We start from the raw sequence: 22,034 nt of genomic DNA on the forward strand, positions 1-22,034 counted from the left end.
GAATTTCAAGAAAACCACAGGAGGGTAGATGGGTAAAAAAGCTCTGGTTGATTCATCCATAATGGGTCACCTAAAGCGGGGATTTGTGTTATTTTCTTTATATGTAATAATGCCAATTTATGATATGTCAGAAGATCTGTAATTGTTGCAAATAAATCATGAACTTCAGGTTAAAAATACACGTTGGCCATTTAAAAATGGAAACGATTTAAGAAGAGTGAAAATAAAATAGTTAAACTCTAAACACTCTGTAAGGATATGTGCACTGTAGGTTAAGCATAACAGGATTATATGTACCAAAGTGTTGTGGATGTACATCTTCCAGAGCTTTATATACACAATGCTAGGCAGCTGTCTATTTATGACATTTTCAAAAGAGGTTTGTACAAGAGAAATCAATGTTCCTTTAAGGATGTTCAAGGGCTGTAGGGACTGGTGCCACCCAGGACAGGAACAAAAGAAATTACAAAACAAAACCCCAGAATTCACCAAAGAATCTCAAATAATGAATGACAAATACGTATAAAGTGTGTGTGTGAAAGGAGAGTAGGGGGACAAGAACAAGAGAGGTACATAAAAGCAGAAACCAAACATAATGTGGAGGTGTAAAATAACACCAAAACTGTTTACAAAAGTAAATAATAATAGAGGAATAGATAAGAAAGACAGTCAACCTACAAAGGAGTGTCACAATATCATCACAAAATATTCTACTAAAGTATCAAAAAAGGTAAAATTTGGTCCACTGGAGTTTGTACACAAAATGTAACAAAGTTTCAAAATTGTCACTGTAGTTTTGCTTTCTGGAGAATCCCTACTACGTATTGCCTGTGCATGCAGTATACACATTTAAAGTCATTTAACGTCATTTGTGGAAGTGCAAAGTGGAGGCATCTGCAGAGGTGTAAAATGTTGCACGTTCTGAGAAGTAGCAAAGGGCAAAGGGCGGAGAACGGGCTGAGCGCATGAACTATGAGCCTAGTTATGCGCCAACGTGCAAAGTTGACATTTTTTAATTAAATAAAAGAAGTGTAGGCGGTGTTCCTTGCTTGAATTTTAATTGCACTCAGGAGGTAACATAACCGTGAGTTTTCCTACAGGTGCATTTTGACAAATGTAATAAAAACTTACAAACACGGTGAATTTCGCCACTTTGCAAAAGTAGGCGCAGAGGGATTTTTTTCCTTGGGGAGGGTGGGGGGGGGGGGGAAGGGGGCAGTTCTCAAAACTGGGCCATAGGACCGTACCTATGTATGCACCAGGCAGACCAATAGGTGTAAAAGCTGTCCATGCCCGTAATTATTGCACTTATAAATGACTTCTACAGACTAATGCAGCAAGAGTCATAGTCGGTCTTATAAATCTGACAATTTGGATACAAGAACATTGCTATATGCATTTGACAATGTAATTTTCCTGCACTAGTTACAGAGGAGCCTCATGTCACGTTTAGATGCCCGGATTAGATACATATTGTCCTCTTTCCACTTCAAACTTCCCCACCACTTTGTCTCTTGCTTGTCTGTGTGTAATCACATTTTCAGAATGGATACAATAGGTGAACAGACCTAGTCAAACATTCTAAGCCACCGAAGTCAACAGCCTGGATCTCTGGTCTTTGTAAGCTCCAGTACAAAACTTACTATATCTACTAACAGCAGCTTTTATACGTCTGTATGTGGATTGTGATACTGCAGCATGGCAACACTAGCGTTATGTACTAATAAATGCTAATCTTCAAAAAAAAATTCTACTTTAAAGCAAATTTAGGAATGAACAACACATTTTGTGTACAACTTTGTCCTGCTTAGCAAATGTTTGTTCTCCTAATAGTTACAGTAATAAAGCACCAACATAGTCCTCAGTGCTGTACAAGAGGTGGCAGTACAAGCATACGCACACATAATAAATACCTGAAACATGAGGTACGGCGGTCCCTGCCCGTATGAGCTTACAATCTAAATGAATCACATCAAAGAAGAGAAAGAAGAACAAATATCTGCTACATTGGAACAAAGTTGCCATTTTTGCACTTAAAGATCTGCAAGTCTTAGTAACTAAGGCAACAAGTGGGGATCCGTCCGCTATGGTTTCCCTGCTTTTAAACACACTGTGCTTGACTGTTTTCCTACAGTCCTATATTCCAGTGACTGTAAAAGAAAAACAAAATATTATGTTGATTGTCACAATCAGTCCTCTGGAAGCAAATACACTTTTCCTTTAATTCTTATGTATTAATGTATTTGTTGTAGTGACACCCCCAACAGTGATACCCTTGATGGCTCTAGAAAGAGGCATAATCCTTTCTCTCTGACTTCAACCCTCCAACTATTTTCCTCCTTACTAATTAGCACGATTGATTCGTTAGAAGTGGCAGTGAGTGGCTGCTGTAAAGTGGATCCATGAGTAAAAATAGCAATTGATGTAATCCCTGCTTGTCATATTAATTCAGTTAGTTTCGGTCAAAAGTAAATTATGGCTCACGTACAAGTTTATGAAAGAGAATGTGTAACATTAAGAAATCTATCAATACATTCATTCAAATTAAATATTTTTAAGTTGACTTTACATTATTAAACAGCATGATCTGATGCAAAGGTACATGCAAAAGATGAAATAGTTATCATATCATATCACATATCATATCATATATCATATATATCATATCATATCATATATATCATATCATATATCATATCATATCATATCATATCATATATCATATATATCATATCATATATCATATCATATCATATCATATATCATATCATATCTCATAAATAATATTATATATCATATCATATATCATATCATATATCATATCTCATATATAATATCATATATCATATATCATATCATATCAGTCATGTTATTCATTAATGCTTATGTTTTTCTGCTATTTATAATTGCGAGCTTTTAGCTCACTCTTCTCTTTTGGAAGCTACCCTCTAATGCCAGTGGCCTTATAGTTTTCTGGTCTCGCCTTTGATATAGATATTAAGTAAAATTCGGGACTCATAGTTCAGTTTTAGTTTAATAATATTGTTAATTTTAATTACTTTAACCATCGCTTGTAAAATATATTATTTTATATAAATACAACTATGGAGGAATTCAGTATATCTACTAAATATTAAAATTAAATATGATTAATTATGCTCATTAATTAGTAGAACATAATCATTTTTCAGTCAAGGATCATAGGGATCTATCATAAATTATAAGTGCATCCATTCTTTTGGATCTTTACTAATGAATATAAATATCTTGGTTTCGGGGATATCACTGAGGACATGTACAAAGTTTATTTTTTTATTTTAACACGTAGTCAACTGAATATATTATCGTGCAATATTTTCGTTTTTCCAGTATTCTCCACCAGGGGAATACAGTTTGCTATGTACTTTAAAATTCCTTTCTGAGTAAGAGGTCAAAAATATGGACTCCAGTTAGTGAATGCATCGGAGAGACTATTTGTTACCAATTCTCTTTGGGAAGCTATTTTACTGTAGCCATAATTTCCCTATAACCTGGCTGCTTTGCAGTAGGCAATACATTTTCTAAACAAAATATTTGTTTGAATTGCCATTATCCTTAAAGCAGATATGCCAGTGATATCATGCTTAATCATTCTGAACAAATAATTCTACTGTAGTTCTTAACTTCACCTATAAGATTTTAAGGCAAAGTTTCTAATGCTATATAGGTCAAAACCATAAATATCATATCTAAAAATCAAGCATTGTAAATAAATATTTAGTTATAAAAATGCATACAGGACTTCCTCTATGCTTTATAACGTACCAGAAAAATTGTTTTTAATTATCAGTCCGAGTATTTCAGGTTTCATACCGAACCAGCTGAGATTTTGAAAAAGGATACTGCCTCTTGGCCAAGTCATATAAATATTTTAGTAATTTACAAATAACCACGAAACAGGAGGTTTCTCAAAGCTATTTTACAGCTACAGCTTTGAACAAGTATATACACACAGCGGCACGCGGAGCAATGCTTGCTTGCACAAGTGCCTCCGAGCGCCCACATACACTCACACTCATTCTCACACAGGAAGTGACATCATGAGGTCTTCATTCCGAGGGAAGCATCCACTTCCTCCTCTGGCTGTAGAGTGTGCCACTGAGCAATAGGCCTTCTGGGATTAGCTAACATATCAGACCAGTGGCGGAGCTCAGTCCCTGTAGCATTGCAGCCCACAAAGACCTTTCCAATAGCTTCATTCTTGCCCAACTTGTCATAATCGAGCACCGTAAGAACCACTTGAACTTTCTGTGGACGGATAAGAAATATAAATAAAATAATTAGTAAAATGAAAGTTTTTTTTTTTTTAATCACGTATTAAAAAGGCATTGGTTGATTCCTATAGTGGGTAAGGCATCTGGAACTCTGCAGGGCAAGAAATAGTATTATTATTATTATTATTATTATTATTATCATCCGTTATTTATAAGGCGCCACAAGATCTCTGCAGCGCCGTACATAATACAGACAGTTTAACATACAGGCTAAAACAGAACAGAACAGTGAACGCATAAACCAAGACTCCAAGGGTTCCAAACATAGCAAGTACAGTGAAGTTGGAGGAGGAGAAAAGGTGTAAAGACAGGAGGAAGAGGGCCCTGATCATAAGAGCTTACATACTAAAGGGAGGGTAAATAGACCGCAGGCACAGGAGGGAGACATTAAAGGGGAACAGGCGCAAGAGGAGCGCAAACAGGGAAGAGGGAGGTGAGGAGAACAAGCAAGGAGATAGTTAGGTGGATGGCTGGAAGGCTTTAAGGCAGGGCCATCTTAACAACATTATGGGCCCCCGGGGAAAGCAGTGCACTGTGGCCCCTAGATATAGATATAGATATAGATATATAGATGTATACAGATACAGATACAGATATAGATATAGATATAGATATATAGAGATAGATAGATGTACTTGCTCAGTGACCCTTGAAGGTTTTTTTTGCAGGTTTTTTTCTTTTGCAGGATTATTTATTCTCATTAAAAGCCATGCCTATGGGGCCCCCTTGCCCGTGGGGCCCCCGGGCAGCTGCCCATCGTGCCCAATGGAAAATATGGCCCTGCTTTGAGGAACAGATGAGTTTTAAGTGCTCGTTTGAAGGTGCATAGATTAGGGGACAGACAGATAGAGCGATGGAGGTCATTCCAGTGGAGGGGAGATGAGGTGATCAGAGTGGAGGGGAGGCGATGGTCATTGATTGATCGCAGGGAATGGGCGGGAGTGTGAATGGAGCGGAGGTTGGAGATGTAAGGGGCAGTGGAGTGAGAGAGGGCCTTGTAGGTGAGTGTAAGGAGATTGAAAAGGATTCTGTAGGGGAGAGTGAGCCAGTGTAAGGCAAGACAGAGTGGAGAGGCAGAGGAGGAGCGGCGTGAAAGGAAGATAAGTCTCGCAACCGCATTGAGTATAGAACAAAGGGGGAGAGGTGGAATCGGGGCAGGCTGGTGAGAAGAAGGTTACAGTAATCAAGTTGGGAAATGATGAGTGCGTGGATAATGGTTTTAGTGGCATCTTGAGATGCCACTAAAATAAATTTAACCATAACCATAAAATATAGTCATATAACCATAAAATATAGTTTAGGAAGTAGGATGCTACATTATCACTGTTGGCCATGTGGTTACACAGAACCAAACCAACATTTTTGTATATTAGACCCTCATATCTCCTAATATTCCAATTTTTGGAATCAGGACACTGCAAGAAGGAGATGCGGCCACTTTGCATTGCAATGGAGCTGGGACCATGTAAGAATTTGGGAGTGGTGTTGGTTAGGGCATAACCACTTCCGCCAGGCATGGGCCTTGCATCTCCGAAACACAATTTTGGTTTGAATCCACCTCCCTTCCACTGAAAACATATTTGTGGTCAGATCTCCCAACATTCCTGGCAATTGAGACAAAAGTTCTGGCTGTCGGGACTGTCTCCCAGATTATGGTGGTATAAAACCTTGCACACACATATAGGGCCTGAGTCATTATGGAGAGCAAAGCAGAAAAAAGGAGTAACTTTGCACCTTGGCAAAACCATGTTGCATTGGAGGGGGAGGTAAATTTAAAATGTAGGGACAGATTTATAGCCTGTCCTAGATCACCTTTAAATTTCACTGTAAAAATAAAGCTATCGAGTATTTATGTGCTAGATGAAAAAGGAGCCAGTATTTTCCTTATGTGCAAAACAAAAAACTAATTTGCACCCCTTGCATTCTCTAGGAACAAACTCACTCCTTTTTTTTTTTTTGCTTTGTTCTCCTTAATGACTCAGATCCGTTGTGAGTGAATAATTTTAGTCCAAATTACCATAGACTGTAAAGTTACAATGGTGGACAGTCTATTAATGTGGAACAAGGGTAAGATCATTGTACCTTACCTGTTATCACATTTTTGAATATTTAGTATATTTACCTGCTAAATCACGTTATAATTAATGAAAATGGAGGTTTGAAATACAATAAATTAATTTGGGATTTTTTAAAAAAATGTAAAAAAAAACCAAAACACATACATATTAAAAACACTTCTTTAAAAGAAAATTCCAGGCAAGGAAAATATTCCATAGGAACATCATGTTCCACATGAAGGACCTAACTCACTGGAATTTCAGCAGGTCAGTAGAGAAGGCCTCATTTTCATTATAATCAACACCTATAATGGCAACTTTATATGGCTTGTAATGTGCTGTATTTCTTCAGCTGTCCCTACTCATCCGATCATCAATAACTTCTTTATGACATGAAAAGTGGTGATAGAGCTGTGTATTATCCCACTAGTGCCCAGGCATGCCACTGCCTGTATTGTTCTTCTGTTCATCTGCTACACCTGTATTTTATCACCCATCTGTTATGTCATCTAATCATTATATTGATTGGAGGATACCCCCAGGCATTATTTTGTACACATGTCCTTTTTACTTCTGAATATCAATTGCTCAGATATTCCGTATTTGAAATCCAGCTCAGGTCAGATGGACGGGACCGTCCCTAGCAATCACTTTGCTGAGATTAAATGGGTTTCTTCTTTTGAAGCATAAGGAATAACGCTAAGTGACCTACTGTGAGCCTACTGTAGTTTCACTCTATTACAACACCCACAGATTTGTGAAAAGGTCACAAAAGGCCAGGTATAGGGTGGCAGAATTTCATTGGAGGTGGGCCATGGTACCAAGATTGTGTTCTAATGTATGCTTACAAGAATAAAACATTTATCACTTTAAATTACTGGACTGATGGATGATAATTTGATAATGATAATCTTTACATGGATGATAATTTGACATGGTTGAACTGTGGCGCTCTGGCAATGGGCTGTCCATTGAGTACAATAAAAGGGAAGCTGGGCAACAACACGCAAGACTGAGTATCAAATGCAACTGCCTGGAGGTTGTAGTAGGTTCCCAGTGATAGGAGAACATCTGTGGTTATCCTAGTTGGGGGATGTGGCTTCTGTAGGAACTTTCCCTTGAATGGATCTCTCCTTAATTGAGTATTTACAAAACATCACTAACAGGAACGCATTTTACAGATTTAAAAAATTGAATATATTAAAGGTCATTTAAAAAATTGCAGAACATGCAACCCCCACAGTACAAGTGTAATTTGCCCATATACGTGGGCAAGGGCACCTGTTTCTATGTGGAAGCATGTGGATTTGCAGGCTAAGTAGGTAGCCTCTATGGCAGTGCATCATTTTGCATGTTCTGGTGGGTGACGCTGGGCCAATCAGGTTGTTCCTTGCAGACCACAGGCTAGGCACGTGGCCTAACTGTGGCAGGTCTGACAAAATCACTGCTGAAGCCCTATTTTGTTGTTTGCATTTTCATGTGCGTATTACCTTAATGCTTACATAACCCAGTGGTTTTGCAATGCTTATAAAATCACATTCTTTTTAGAAAGTTCTTCACATTCTTAGGGAGTTGTCTTTGGGCTTACTGCACATGTGTAACTTCTTACCAGTATTAAACCAATAGAATGTCTGAAAATCATGTTTATATCTTATATGCAAATGAATTTAGGGTCCTGGGGAATGAAAGCAAGGATTTTGCAACATAACGTCGCCTCAACTTGGATCACTCGAGGGATGCCAAGAACCTGTTTGTTTTTCCTAGCTTTCAAAATAACGTGTCGTTAGCTGTACGGAGAAAGATGGGACCCTAGGATAATCTGTGATTAAACATATTTCTACTGGGCAATCTATTTTCAGCAGCTATGTATTTTTTTTATCTATGCTTTGTATTATACTTACTCTTTTATATTAATTCTTTACATTAAATAAACAATATACCTGTTAGACAACCTGATTGTCACGTGTTATTAATCCTTTGTACCCCAAGCCCATTGTTTTCCACTGGAAATACTAACCTTTATAATGTAACAATAAATTTGATTGAAGTGTATTTGCTTTAAAATGTCTACATTATTGCTTTTTTATGATGAATTTACATTACTAGTTGAATTGTGGTCTGTAAAAAAAGCATTTAGCTGCTCTTTTACGTGTACCTGTAATGGTAATCTTCCTTAGAATCTCATCACCACTTCCCACTCTAGCATCTAAGACTTCTACCGTTAGGCCCCCCTTCACTAGAACGACCTCCCTTGCTCCATCCGTCTCTCTTCTAATCTGTGCTCCTTCAAACGAGCACTCAAAACTCACCTGTTCCTCAAAGCCTACCAACCATCCACCTAACCCCCTCATCTTCTCTACTCATTCTCCCCTCTCTCCTCCCAGCCCCCCTTTTCTCCCCCATACTTCACCTGCCTCCCCTTGTGCCTATTTGTTTTCCCCCATGTAAGCTCATATGAGTAGGGCCCTCTTCCCTCTTGTCTCCACTCCTGTTCTTTTGCTCCATCTCTACTACATTAGTGTCAGAATCACTAGGTGGAATTGATGATACCTGCAAGCAGTTGGCGCTACTGAGTACTGAGGCGCAGAGTCTAACACGCCCCTGGTTTTCACCAGGAACCCCCGCAAGGAGGTATAGACTTTGCTGCAAGGGACGTGCAGGTCGCGGCCCTCAGTATCAGTCAGCTGGCGAGGTAACAATTGAGGCAGCGGTAACAACCCACCAGGAGGCAGGATGGAAGAGTAGTCAGCAAGCCGGGTCAAAACCAGAGGAACGGATATAGCCAAATCAGGAGCAGAAGAATGGTCAGGAAGCCGGGTCAATACCAAATATCACTCTAAGCCAGAATCAGGAACCAAAGGAGAAGTCAGGAACAAGCCTGGGTCAGAATCCAAATAACAGCAACACAGGAACAACGCTGGAGCAAAGCTGAAGACCAAATACTCTGGCACTTGACATGTGTCAGAGGCTGCTTTATATACCCTAAGGTGCCTCCTGATAGGGTTAGGGAGATTTTGGCAGTAAGACATGCTGGCTGCAGACAGGTGAGCAGAGATAGCGTCCCGCTGCTAGGCAACAGGACGTTGTTGCTGAGAAGGTGCAGGCGTCCGTCTCCTGCACCAAGTGTCAGTGCGGAGACGGCGCCTGACAATTAGCCTACCAGAGTTTCTGAATTATTGGTATTTTTAGTTTATTGTTCTGTACTGTCTCTCCCTGTATAGTCTACTGTTTGCTCTGTGTACGGTGCTGCGGAAATCTTGTGGCGCCTAACAAATAAACGATAATAATAATTGTCCGCCAGTGACAGCTGCCGTTTTGCCAGGCAAGTACCAAATATCCATGACTATCTACCTAGCACTGTAATTCTGATTGCATTAAGTAATAATTCATAGGTACACATAAAATACATCTATACACTCATATAATAATGGCATGAAAGTCTACATGACAGAACGTTGGAGGCAGTAGAAGTGCTGAATATCAAATATCATGGAAGCTCACCTGGATTTGCTCGAATGGAACCTCAAAGCTGAATGACTCATTATAATAGGGATTGAGGGTGTTTTTCTTTATTGTTGTCTTTTTCTTCTTGAGTCGCTTGCCGTTCTGCATCAGATGAATCTTGACGTATGGATCTAGTAAATTAATTAAAACATGTAGAATTAAATAACCCATAGACTCACATGAACATACCATTAGAACTTTGCCCAAGATAGAGAGTTATGTTCCTGATTGGCTCGAGCATTTACATGAAGATGTCTGTACATGTCAAAATTTGATGGCAGGTTAAGTACCATGGAAAAAATGACATCATGGAGTAAAGTGGAGACTACCAAGGATGGTGCGCCATAAAAAGGGATTTGAGAAAGAGAAGAGATCTCTTTTGAGGATTAGTTGAAAATCTCAGAGGCAGCAGCCAAGACTAGTTCTATTTGTAAGACAATTGTTATAAATTATTGTATAGATGATAGGCACCGGATTACATAAAGTCTAGAAGAATTTCTCCCAACTGTGCTGGTGGAACTGTGACATGATAAGTTCCTTCTGGTCCATTCGGTGGGTTTGTCCCCTTATTACTCAAACTTGGTCAGAAGCACAACCTGTGGTGTTGAGGCTTTGAAATCTAAATCAAATCAAGGACTAAATATGCATATTTTATCTGCAGTTAGATGCCTTATTGCATCTTACTAGAGAGTCTGGATGACTCGTGCTGCAGAACAAATGATGAATAAAATATTTTTTTCACTCAAATGGAAAAGCTGACTGCTGTGATCTCACAGAGTTTAGGTTCCATAAGGACTAGGAACCTTGGTTTAATCAAAATGAGAATGACCTTGCCCCTCGTGAGTACATTATCATTTATGTGTTCTCTGTTATGCCTATTACAATGTTCCACATGTCTTTGTACATCACTGCTTAAGATTAATATGCTTATTATGTAATATTTGACTGTTGTAAAACAAGTGATTCATTTTATCCATGTATGCTACAGACTACTGTGACACTCACGCCTCCATTTTTATGCACACTTCTTTATTTTGATTTTCCTATCCCCCTGCTTGGTTTAAAAATATAATCTTGACTATATACAAAAGTCAAATAAAAATGGGGGATTTGAGGGCTGCATCTGGTCCACATTTCTACGACCACAATACATTCCCATTTTGAGAAAATGTCCAAATCTCTTCTATCATGCTTTGTTCATGAATATAAAATATAATAAACCTTAGGCCTCTTAGTCATTTAATCATGTTAACTCTGCTCTGTCTTGCTTCAGTGATAAAATCAAAGGTGTTATACTTGGTTGCCGTTTTGCAGGAAGCATCTAACTGGTTTAAATTTGTGAGCTATTAACCTCCTTTCAGATCTAGAAACTAATCTGACCAGTTTAACAAAAAATCAATAAAATAGAATCCATAGGGATTTTATACTTATAACCTTTTTGTTTAGGAATTTTCACATCCGACCAAAATCTTAATATGATCAGACAAGTCCACAAAATATAGACCCTCTGAGACTGCTTTCCTACAGCATCTGAGAAAGCGGTTTCTTCAGGATATTTTGACTATCCAATCAAATTCCTGTTTACTAATAGATTCCTAATTTATGTTACCACAGATCATTGACAAGGACATTGAAATTTGAGTCAGTTCTAACTTCAATCAAATCAGCCCAGTTTGACAACCACAAACATTTGTTCACCAACTTCTTGGGTATTTTATAACTGATAAGCTGGTAATTTCCATATTCTGCCTTTCTGAGCTTAAATGGTTATATTGTATAGTAGTATTTTTTACATTTTATTAAATCAAACAGATAACATTACTATGTTCGAGTTTGAATTTGCCGTTCATATGGAAAAAGTTAAACATACTGTACAAAGTCGCTTGAACATGTTTAAACAAGATGGTCAAATTGTTTGCCTTGCTCAAACTTAGATCACATTGTGTAGTCTATCTAATTTGAGAATGTATAGAATGATAATGTATAAATAGTTTAAAAAATGTAGCTCCGGTTATTGGCATCTTTAGCTGGGAGTACTTTCTGGCACCTCTGTTGTCACTTTAGGAACTGTTGGTACCAGATTGCATCTCCTGTACCCTGAATGCTGTCAGTTTGTGGAGTGTATAGGGTGGTCTGGTGGTCAGAGTACTGGAAGAGCCGTGCATCCTCTTCCACTTGGAACCTTATCGTGATGATGGGGAGACTCTAGGGTCCATTCATGGCTATGAACATCTTTGATCACAGAAAAGTACATAGAGCTACAAGTGTCTTTAATCAAGTGCAACAAAAGAGTTTCTGTGCAAAGGGAGGGATCACTGTGAAATGCAGGGGACACCTGCGCAATGATGGGGGCCACTGTCAATTGGGAAGAAATAAGGTCTCTGTACAATGCAGCTTCCATGGGCCAGTATATATTTTGCACTGGGGCTGGGGGTATATTATACATGGGCAGTGAAGAAGGTGCAGGAGTGTTAAGGGAACCTCAAGTAAGGGGTAATTAGCTCTGTCACTCTCAGGGGCAAACGCAGGATTTGTAGAGGGGGGTTTCCACACCACGCCACCAGTGGGCGTGACCAGCATGCATGGGGGCGTGGCTATAAATTTAGACGCTGCTTGGCTGCTCTCCAACTCTTCCTATCCCCATATTATACATGGGCAATGCTGCGTGCACTACTGTTAGGTGCACGCAGCTCTCCCTTTTCAAGCAGAGCCGTATGAAGCGGGGGCAGGGTCCAGCCACCTCAATTATACAGTGCCCCAGGCTTGGAGGTGGGTTTCCCGGCACTAGGAAACCCCCCTCGGTTTGCCTATGACTCTCAGGCATGTCTTATAAAAGAGACAATGGTCAGAGTTAGGAGAGTACCTAGAACGGAAGGCAATGTTTATAATATTAATAATAAATAATAATGGCATGCAATGCAGATGAAACATATGTGGGTTTTATTTGTGTGGTGGCTGTCATTAAGAGTCAGGGGATATAAGAAAAGTCTCAGCTCGTAATTTGCATTTATTTGTATTTTAGCTATACCCCTTCTTTTAATTTGATACTGGCATGTATGTAGTCATCTGGATGCTGGATACTGGTCCTTTAAAGGGGCTATAAGGGCTAATAAAAATATTCAGCATCTTCAAAGTAACTGTTTATAACAACATACCCGAAAGACCTCCTACATCCATCTTCTTCAGATTTTTGGCTTCCAGCACGATGACAGTGAGCTTCCCCGCTGTGGGCACATATCGCAGAGAGAAACAGATGTCTCCCAACTTCTCTTGCTGTGAAAAACACATTACAAATATTATGCAGTGACCATGCGGTGAATGGGAGGTTATAATTAATATTAAACAACACAGAGAATGTTGGTAAGATTTCACCAGAAATACCTCCATTCCATAATGCTTAAAATAACACTATTGAGGTTATAATACAAATAATTAGAGATGAGTAAGATTGCTGTGAAATTGTGCACGGATCGAGATTTGTGCCAGAGCAATTCACAGAGATGCAAAACTAAACAATACAACCTGTGTCTCGCGGTTTTGCTTCAACATTCCGTATTATGCATTGTGTTTGCAAACTTGCATATCATTGCATATATAGTCTATGAATAGACAGAGAGAGTCAATTAATTCTGCTTTGTGGAGTGTGTGGGGTGGGATTGGTAACACCTAATGCCAAATTCTGAGGGTGAAATTTGCAAACAATTTCATGGCCAAATGTGGGACGAATATTTTGTGGTTATGAAAGCAACAATATTAATTGTTTAAATGAGAACTACAAAGGAAATTCTATCCCCATGGCCCACTTCTCCCCACTGTGGTGAAACTGCAGGGGTCTAAGTATCCATTCAGTTTCAGTGATACTCACCCCCAGGAATACCTCTGCTGTAGTGATCCTTAGGAAAGAACTCAAATAAATAGTGCAAGGGTTCTTGGCTGCAAGATGATTGGATGAGCAGAGACTAATTATCTTTCAGCTGACAACTCGCATAGAGTTTTGTATTTGTATTCCTCCAGGCTTTAGTCTTGGGTAGAAATGTTCACTGACCCCCGTGAAGTGGTTTTGGTTTTGGATCTGGATTAGCTTCGTGTTTTTGTTTTGGTTTTGGCAAAACCACCCTCGTGTGTTTTGGTTTTGTATTTTTTTAGAAAAATTGCTAAAATATGCTAAAATTACATAATTTTGCTTTTTTTTTTATCCTACATTATTATTATTAACCTCAATAACACGAATTTCAAGTCATTTGCAGTCAATTTTGACCACCTCACAGGTCACATTATTATTTTCACACTTTAGGACAAATACTGCAGCGACCTGGCTGGATGCTAAGCGACAGAGCAATGACTCAAACGCACGGCAGTTCCTACCACATCTAAGACACAGCAATGGCAGAAAAGAAAAGTCAGAAGAAAAGCCTGCAAGGCCTAGTATTTGTATTTCAGCAATGACAATGAGCAATGGAGTTCTTCTCTTTGGGTGTATATAACACCATACACTTTTGTGCAAATTTAGAAAAGCCTGTAAGGACTAGAAGTTGTATTTCTGCAATAAGAATTACCAATGGAGCTCTCCTTTCTGTGTGTTACATATATAACACTGTAGAATTAGACTGCAGAATTACATCAACTCTGTAAGCACTATTATTTGTATTTTTCTGCAATCAGATTTAACACTGGAGCTATGGAGCTCTCCTGAATGTCACTGATTACTTTCTTTAATACTGCTACCCCCTCCTCTTTCAATTCTATCTATTTGGCTGCCTAACTGCTCTACAGCCTATGCTACCCCTTCTGTGTGCCTCTCTCAAATGGCGCTAGATCGCCGTGGAGGGCGGTACTTATAAATTCTAAAACTCGTGAGATCCGAGATCCAACGACGTCACAATGACGTTTTGCCTAGTTTTTCGATTTCGGGAAAGTATCGAGCCGACTCGGCTCAGTACTCAAATCCCCGAAGTTCGGGTGGGTTCGGTTTTCAGGTAACCAAGCCCGCCCATTTCTAGTCTTGGATGACATGGGGGCTGATATGACAGCAGGGTTGAGTTTTTCCCAAACCTTCTGCAAATTAAAGTTGACCTGCCACCTAGAGATAATAAAGCCATGAGGCTGCCATACCTTTAATCCCTGTCATCCCTTTAATCATGGACACATAAGGATTTATATAGGTTACATATTATTATTATTATTATTATTATTATTATTACTATGTTTTAGTCATAGGGCAATGTACAGAGGGCAAACATCAAAACAGTACATAGTATTAAAGAACAACACAGTAAACAAGTAGCATTACAACTCTCAGCACAGATTAAAGTAGCCTAGATGGGTAAGGGGTGCAAGTTGTATATTCAGAGCAAACTGAAACATGTGCTGCCCATGTGCATGGGCGCAACTTACAGAATCCGATCCACTGATTGAGGTGAGAATAAAATGTTGGAGTGGGGTCAAGAGGCATATTTGGATAATTACCCTTTATCCTTTCAAAAAGTAATGGTATTCCAAACACACGCAGTATGTATTATATATTATGTGTAATTTATACTTGTAGTGTAAGTTTATAGCTATAGAATTTACAATTTAGAATTTACAAGTACAATTTTAGGGCTGCCTTATTACCTGAAGGAGTATGGCTCGGCCCCCTTCCCAGAGTCCCAGGGCAACATGGTTATTTTCAAGGGCCTGGCTGAAAATTGGGTACATGTGACACTTTTGAGACAAGGAATTTTCGACCTCTGATTGGTCCTCTTACTCACACCCCTTTCTGCTGTCCTTTTAAAATGCTGCATGAAAATGTTCACCACTTTGGGTGGTAGTGAAGCTTTAAAGCTTCAAAATAAATAAAATCAAAGCCATAGGGAAAAATGTAATGAGAAAAGAGTGACGTTCCCCCATAGTTTAAAGGGCGTTTAACGGTAATGTAAATAGAAGATAAAAGGTGGAGCACTTACAAACACGTGTTGATACAATCACACTATGGGCTGCCTCTCACCACACACCACCCATGTCACGACTAGGTCCAAACCCAGTAACCAGGTCTCCCAGCTGCACCATTCGAAATAATGATTTATTTTATAGGCTGTTCAAGACACGGGTGTGTGTGTTGGGAAAGGAGTATAAGGTGGCATTAATTGAAACCAATTAGTCTTAAAAGTGGAAAACAAAGCAGAACAAATGCACATGATTATGTAGCAACATTAAAATATGACAAATCTTAAATTATCAGTTGCCAAAAAATGCAGTAAAATCAACACTATCATTAAAACACAATGGGGCAGCACGGTGGCTAGGGTCTTGAGTTCAATTCCCGACCATGGCCTTATCTGTGTGGAGTTTATATGTTCTCCCCGTGTTTGTGTGGGTTTCCTCACGATGCTCCGGTTTCCTCCCACACCCTAAATACATACTAGTAGGTTAATTGACTGCTATCAAAGTTGACCCTAGTCTCTCTCTGTGTATGTCTGTGTGTGTATGTTAGGGAATTTAGACTGTAAGCCCCAATGGGGCAGGGATTGAGGTGAATGAGTTCTCTGTACAGCGCTGCGGAATCAGTGGCGCTATAAATAAATGATGATGATGAATAGTATAAAAAAATCAGGGCTACAAATCCAGCATTCACATCTACATAAAAATGTAAAATAATCACCACAATAGAGCCCCCAAATCAACCCCTTCTAATTAAAACCATATAAAATGCTCGGGATTAGATACATGTGTATTAAAGATATGACAATATATCTCATGCGTATTAGAACTTTAAAAAAAAAAAAAAACTCTAATTTTTTCATAAAGTCTTTTGTTATGGGGTCTAAAAGTGCATTCCTAATATTATAAATGGCAACTACTGTACTGTATGCAAATCACAAATTGAGAAGTTCATGTTAAACTACCCTTAGTTTTATATGATTGTTTAATATTAAACCATGTAACTTCTTCTGCAGGAACAACACTGTATCTACACATGTTGCAGTATTTTACACCTAGTCCATTTATAAATAACCTGATTATTCCTAATCGTTTCCAGCAATGGAGCCCACCAAGACGGGAACCTAGATAGGTTCCACACTAAGGATCAACCAATGTTTTTCACAATATATTTTACCTTTATATAGTCATAATTAAATTATCTAGCAGTAAAATTTAATTCATAATCTTTATTTTTTGCACTATTACCTGAAAATACATCAGTCCTAAGGAATACATCAGTTCTATTACGGTTTAAAGCTTCAGCTTCGTTTTGTTTATAAACATAAGTTAGGATCTAATTGCTTTTTAAACATCATCTTTATTTAAATGGCGCCACAGACTCCACAGCCCTGTACAAGCCATAAAAAATACAGATAAGTAAGAGACAAGCGGACCATTAGAATCAGTAAAAATCAATAAACCTATTAATATCAACCTATAAATTAAAACAAAAAGCCCTAGAACAATTGCTTCTTAATCTACATAATTGGCGCTTTTTAACTAGCTATCTTTATGCTGATTGTAGCATATAATATGTATGTAAATAAGTATTACTGACAGTTCCAGTCATAGTGCAATTACTCATGTTCTTTTCCATGAACTTTTTAAGCCAAGAAAAGAGATGGATTATATATCCCCAGTGTAAATAATTTTCAAATGAATGTAATTATTATGCATGTACAGTATGGCATCAAATTTCTAAGGGATTTGTAAATACCTTTACACACTAGTCATAAATCATCAATAAATCTATGACTGGAATAAAAAATAAAATCCCTATAAGAGTGATTTTCTCAAAAATACTTTATAATTAAAATAGTTGTGACTCAACTCTAACTCAGAACAAACAAAAACCAAGTTAGTAGAATTACTGAAATAAAAGTACAGCATTGTTTTACAACCCAACGGTCACTAGGCACAAATACTGGGATGACCATTCATTTTATTGTCCAGGCAGTAGTGGGTGGATCTTATTGGCTGGTAGCCAGGCAGAGCAGGCAGTCAAGAGAGGGTGAAGTACAGGGAACGATGGAGGCTGGTCACAGCCTGAGACACAGGGGACAGCTGAAGTTGGACAGGCTTGAGGCATACTTGCCAACTCTACCTGAATGTCAGGGAGACTCCCTGAAATAGGGGTGATCTCCCTCACTCCCTGAAGAGTCTGGCATTCTCCCTGATGCTGAGCCAGTACAAGACATGGTTGGCTTTGCCATCTGTGGCATGATGACACAGTTCAGAAATTGTGTCCTATGTCCATGTATTGGTGCCTATGGAGGTGCCCATTTTTATGGAGACCATGATTTAATCAAAGACCGACAGGTAAGACAACATAACTTCAGTAATGGAGACAGAAATGTAAAAGACACTTCAGTCTCTAGAGATTCATTAGCTGCTTTTCTTTAACGCATAGTCGCCTACTCTCTCTGACCAAAATTGTGACAATCGTTTAGGGGTGGGGCCAAAATTATGCGATTCAATAAGCCACGCCCCCGCACACCCACCTCCCCCTGGATCTCCCTGAAGCCAACGAGGAAAAGTTGGCAAGTATGGCTTGAGGTACAGCAGAGGGCTGCAGTGGCTGCAGTAAAGGTGAAGACCCAGTGGAAAGTGGTTAATGGCTGCTGGTTCAGCAGACTACAGCAGTGCAGGCAGAGACCCAGAGGACTCTGGCAGCTGATCGCAGGTTTGTGGTGCATCAGAGTTATAGGGGTTTAGGAGACAGGATAGTGAGGGACACAGCAGAGATTAAGGGCTAGATTTACTAAACTGCGGGTTTTGAAAAAGTGGAGATGTTGCCTATAGCAACCAATCAGATTCTAGCTGTGATTTTGCAGAATGCACTAAACAAATGACAGCTATAATCTGATTGGTTGCTATAGGCAACATCTCCACTTTTTCAAACCCGCAGTTTAGTAAATATACCCCCAAGAATCCATAAGACAGAATATCCAAACACAAGACACAATCTCAGGCACAGGGTGGCTAATGGAAACCAGGGGTCATTTAGAGGAGGCAGATCAGCAGATATCAGAAAACAGGCACCAAAGTTGTTGCAGGCTATTATGTGGAGACTACCCAATAACAGAGCACTGAATGTGTCAGGGTGGCACCTTAAATAGTGCAATAATTATGCAGGGGGAAGGACAGCTGAACTAAGGGCAGAGTACTGGAAACATGCTTAGCATTTCCGCGGACTTAGGGCTAGATTTACTAAACTGTGGTTTTGAAAAAGTGGAGATGTTGCCTATAGCAACCAATCAGATCCAAGCTGTCATTTTGTAGAATGTACAAAATAAATGATAACTAGAATCTGATTGGTTGCTATGGGCAACATCTCCACTTTTTCAAACCCGCAGTTTAGTCAATATACCCGTAAGTCTCTGTAAGATATTTGTTCTTCATGCAAGATTTTATTCTGTGATGCATATTATTTGCAGAGAGCCTGACTATACCACCTTCCTTTCTAGTAAACTTTTGAAGCTACTAGGACTTCTACCTGTGGATGGCATAAAACAGGTTTATCAATCCAGGGATTTGATTGGTCATAGCAGGTTGTCATCATCATCATCACCATCACCATTTATTTATATAGCACCACTGATTCCGCAGCGCTGTACAGAGAACTCACTCACATCAGTCCCTGCCCCATTGGGGCTTACAGTCTAAATTCCCTAACATACACACACAGAGAGAGAGAGACTAGGGTCAATTTTGATAGCAGCCAATTAACCTACCAGTATGTTTTTGGAGTGTGGGAGGAAACCGGAGCACCCAGAGGAAACCCACGCAAACACAGGGAGAACATACAAACATACAAACTCCTCACAGATAAGGCCATGGCCGGGAATCGAACTCATGACCCCAGTGCTGTAAGGCAGATGTGCTAACCACTTAGCCACCGTGCTGTCTAAAGGTTGTCAGTGCTGAACTACAAAATTATGGATATCCCAGCATTTTTATGTAAAATGAGCAATGATAACCTGCAGGTGGCGCTGTTCCTATTGCTGTCTGTTATTATTGCTGTCTCTACAATACCACGAATGCTGTATTTAAGCCAAGATGTGATGTGATGTAAGGCAATGACTGAATTTACACTTCAGCTAAGCCCACCGAGTTTTCTATGCACTAAAATGATATTCTGTATATGACAAGTTATATTGGGTTTTAAACAGACTCATGAATGTATCTTTCCCACTGCGAGATGTAACTAAAATGTGCAAATGATTGAAACATTAAGTAATGCCACAATGTCTTAGAGATTTGAATATCATGTTTTTCTAGTGACTAATAAAGTCTCCCAGAGCATAGACAATTTCTAAATTGTGCTAGGATGCGAACCGTTTTCATGCTAATAACTTGTTTCCCAGGAGAACCAACATTGCAGGAGATTATCTCCATTGACAGTCACACGTACCAAGAAAGCACTTTTTCTGTGAATGTATTTAAAGGTTTTTGTATAGCCTATTGATAGCAAACAGCAATACTAAATTACAAACTGCAGGATAAACTGCTGTGGGAAATCAGTTATTTATTTACAAGACTACAATTCACAAATATTAAATGAGCATTGCATTTAGCTAATAGTCATAAAGTGACAAAGGCCCGTTTCAGCTTCTACCTCTGGAACTAAATGGCCACTTTTAGCATTCAATTTGAGTTAATGATTAGCATCAATGAAAAATGACAGCAGGTTCAACACCGATAATTATCCCTCCACATCCTATTGCACTTGAAATTATATAAGAGTATAACAACCATTTTTAAAAATACTGTTATGGCATCATGATCCCCTCAAACTATTTCTGAACTCGAAATCCCATTATGAGATCTAGAAAAAAAAAACTTAATTCCCTCAATTATTTACACCAGAAGAGATGTTCCATTCAAAAATAATCTACTATGCTAAGTACATTTTAATAATCTAATTATGTACATTATGTAGACTGACACAATTATTAGAACTATGTATTCATTACTTTTTTCACCCAGTAGCTGCCAAATCAAATTAATGTCTGAAAAAAAATCAATATACAATTAATATTCAGAGCACTATGGAAGAACAGGTTTTCTTCTAGGCCCAGGACCTCTTATATTGCTAGGTCCTCTAGTAGCCTCCAGGATTTGTCGAAAAACCCTAAAGGCCAGATCTGACAGCTTGCAATTCAATATTTTTTTTAATTTCATTCCCCATGTAAATAGTATTTATACTTCTGTTGGTGTAGTGTGTGTGTTAGGGCATATATATCTGCCAGCCTAAAAAATCCAGAGGGACATGAGGCCCAGGGAAGGGACAGATTCACTGTACCCCATAGTGAAATTAGGGTAGGGGGCCACCAATGCCACTCTAGCCTCCAAGATCCCCCCCCTGCTCTCAAAATTGGGCACATGTGAGCAAATCAGGGTGCGTGGGGTGGTGCATAGCATGGAAGAGGGGGAAACTCATGGTTGTTAGGTCCCCGTTAACCTCCAGGCCCCATAATAGCCACACCACCGTTCTGCTACTCACGGGGTACCGGAAGTCCAGTATACAAGGGCCTTTGTCTCCTCTGGTTCAAGGGGAACTACTTCTACCAAAAGTTTTGGCGGTAACTGCAATCCAACAGCTGGTGGCATTTTTGGCATAAACAAACCTATGAGGGTGTGATACAAGTAATTGTTATAATGGAGCATTATGCTCCATCTCCCATCTTGATAGTGGTGTCCCTTGTGGTCTAGTGAAGACAGGAAATGGGGCAGCATCCAGCTGTCCGCATTGCTCTACTGAGCATGCCCAGACAGGAAGTTAGGCTCTCAGCAGGTTCTTCCAGTAACCATTGAACTGAAAAGATGCATATAACTGGAGCTGCATATATATATGTATATATCATCTGTTACAACAAGTTCTGAAATAAAAACAACAAATTGGTTTAGTCTAAAAGCTTCTAGTGGTTTAACATCTACCACAAACGTTGCTGACACCTAGTACATACAACAGCACAAGTGCCCTGATAATAGGTTTCATGCCTCCATAGTAATGTGATATCTCAGCTCAATTTGACACTCTTAAAAGACAACTCAATCTATACTATATTGGCTGATTGTGTTCTGCAATAGGCTTCCTTAGAGCACGTCTAGGAAAATATCTCCTCCACGATCACAACTTTATCTCAGACATGTTCTCTTCTGATAAACTACTGAAAACATTCACATATGTATTTTT

General features: G+C 39.1%; 1 protein-coding gene across 2 annotated transcripts in view; it reads right to left on the reverse strand.

The window, feature by feature from the left end:
* Positions 1–1,204: 1,204 nt before the first annotated feature.
* The window catches only part of SYT5 (synaptotagmin 5), a 211,694-nt gene continuing 190,864 nt past the window's right edge, over positions 1,205–22,034 (reverse strand). For both annotated transcript variants that reach the window (XM_075191252.1, XM_075191253.1), the window contains 4 exons: positions 13,030–13,147; positions 9,872–10,005; positions 4,053–4,287; positions 1,205–2,150 (listed from right to left, as the gene is read on the reverse strand). In XM_075191252.1, the coding sequence (XP_075047353.1) occupies positions 4,078–4,287; positions 9,872–10,005; positions 13,030–13,147 (462 nt within the window). In that variant the 3' untranslated portion in view covers positions 1,205–2,150; positions 4,053–4,077. The remainder of the gene's footprint in view (positions 2,151–4,052; positions 4,288–9,871; positions 10,006–13,029; positions 13,148–22,034) is intronic.

Source organism: Mixophyes fleayi, chromosome 11 (genome assembly GCF_038048845.1).
Source record: "Mixophyes fleayi isolate aMixFle1 chromosome 11, aMixFle1.hap1, whole genome shotgun sequence".
NCBI classification, from domain to species: Eukaryota; Metazoa; Chordata; class Amphibia; order Anura; family Limnodynastidae; genus Mixophyes; species Mixophyes fleayi.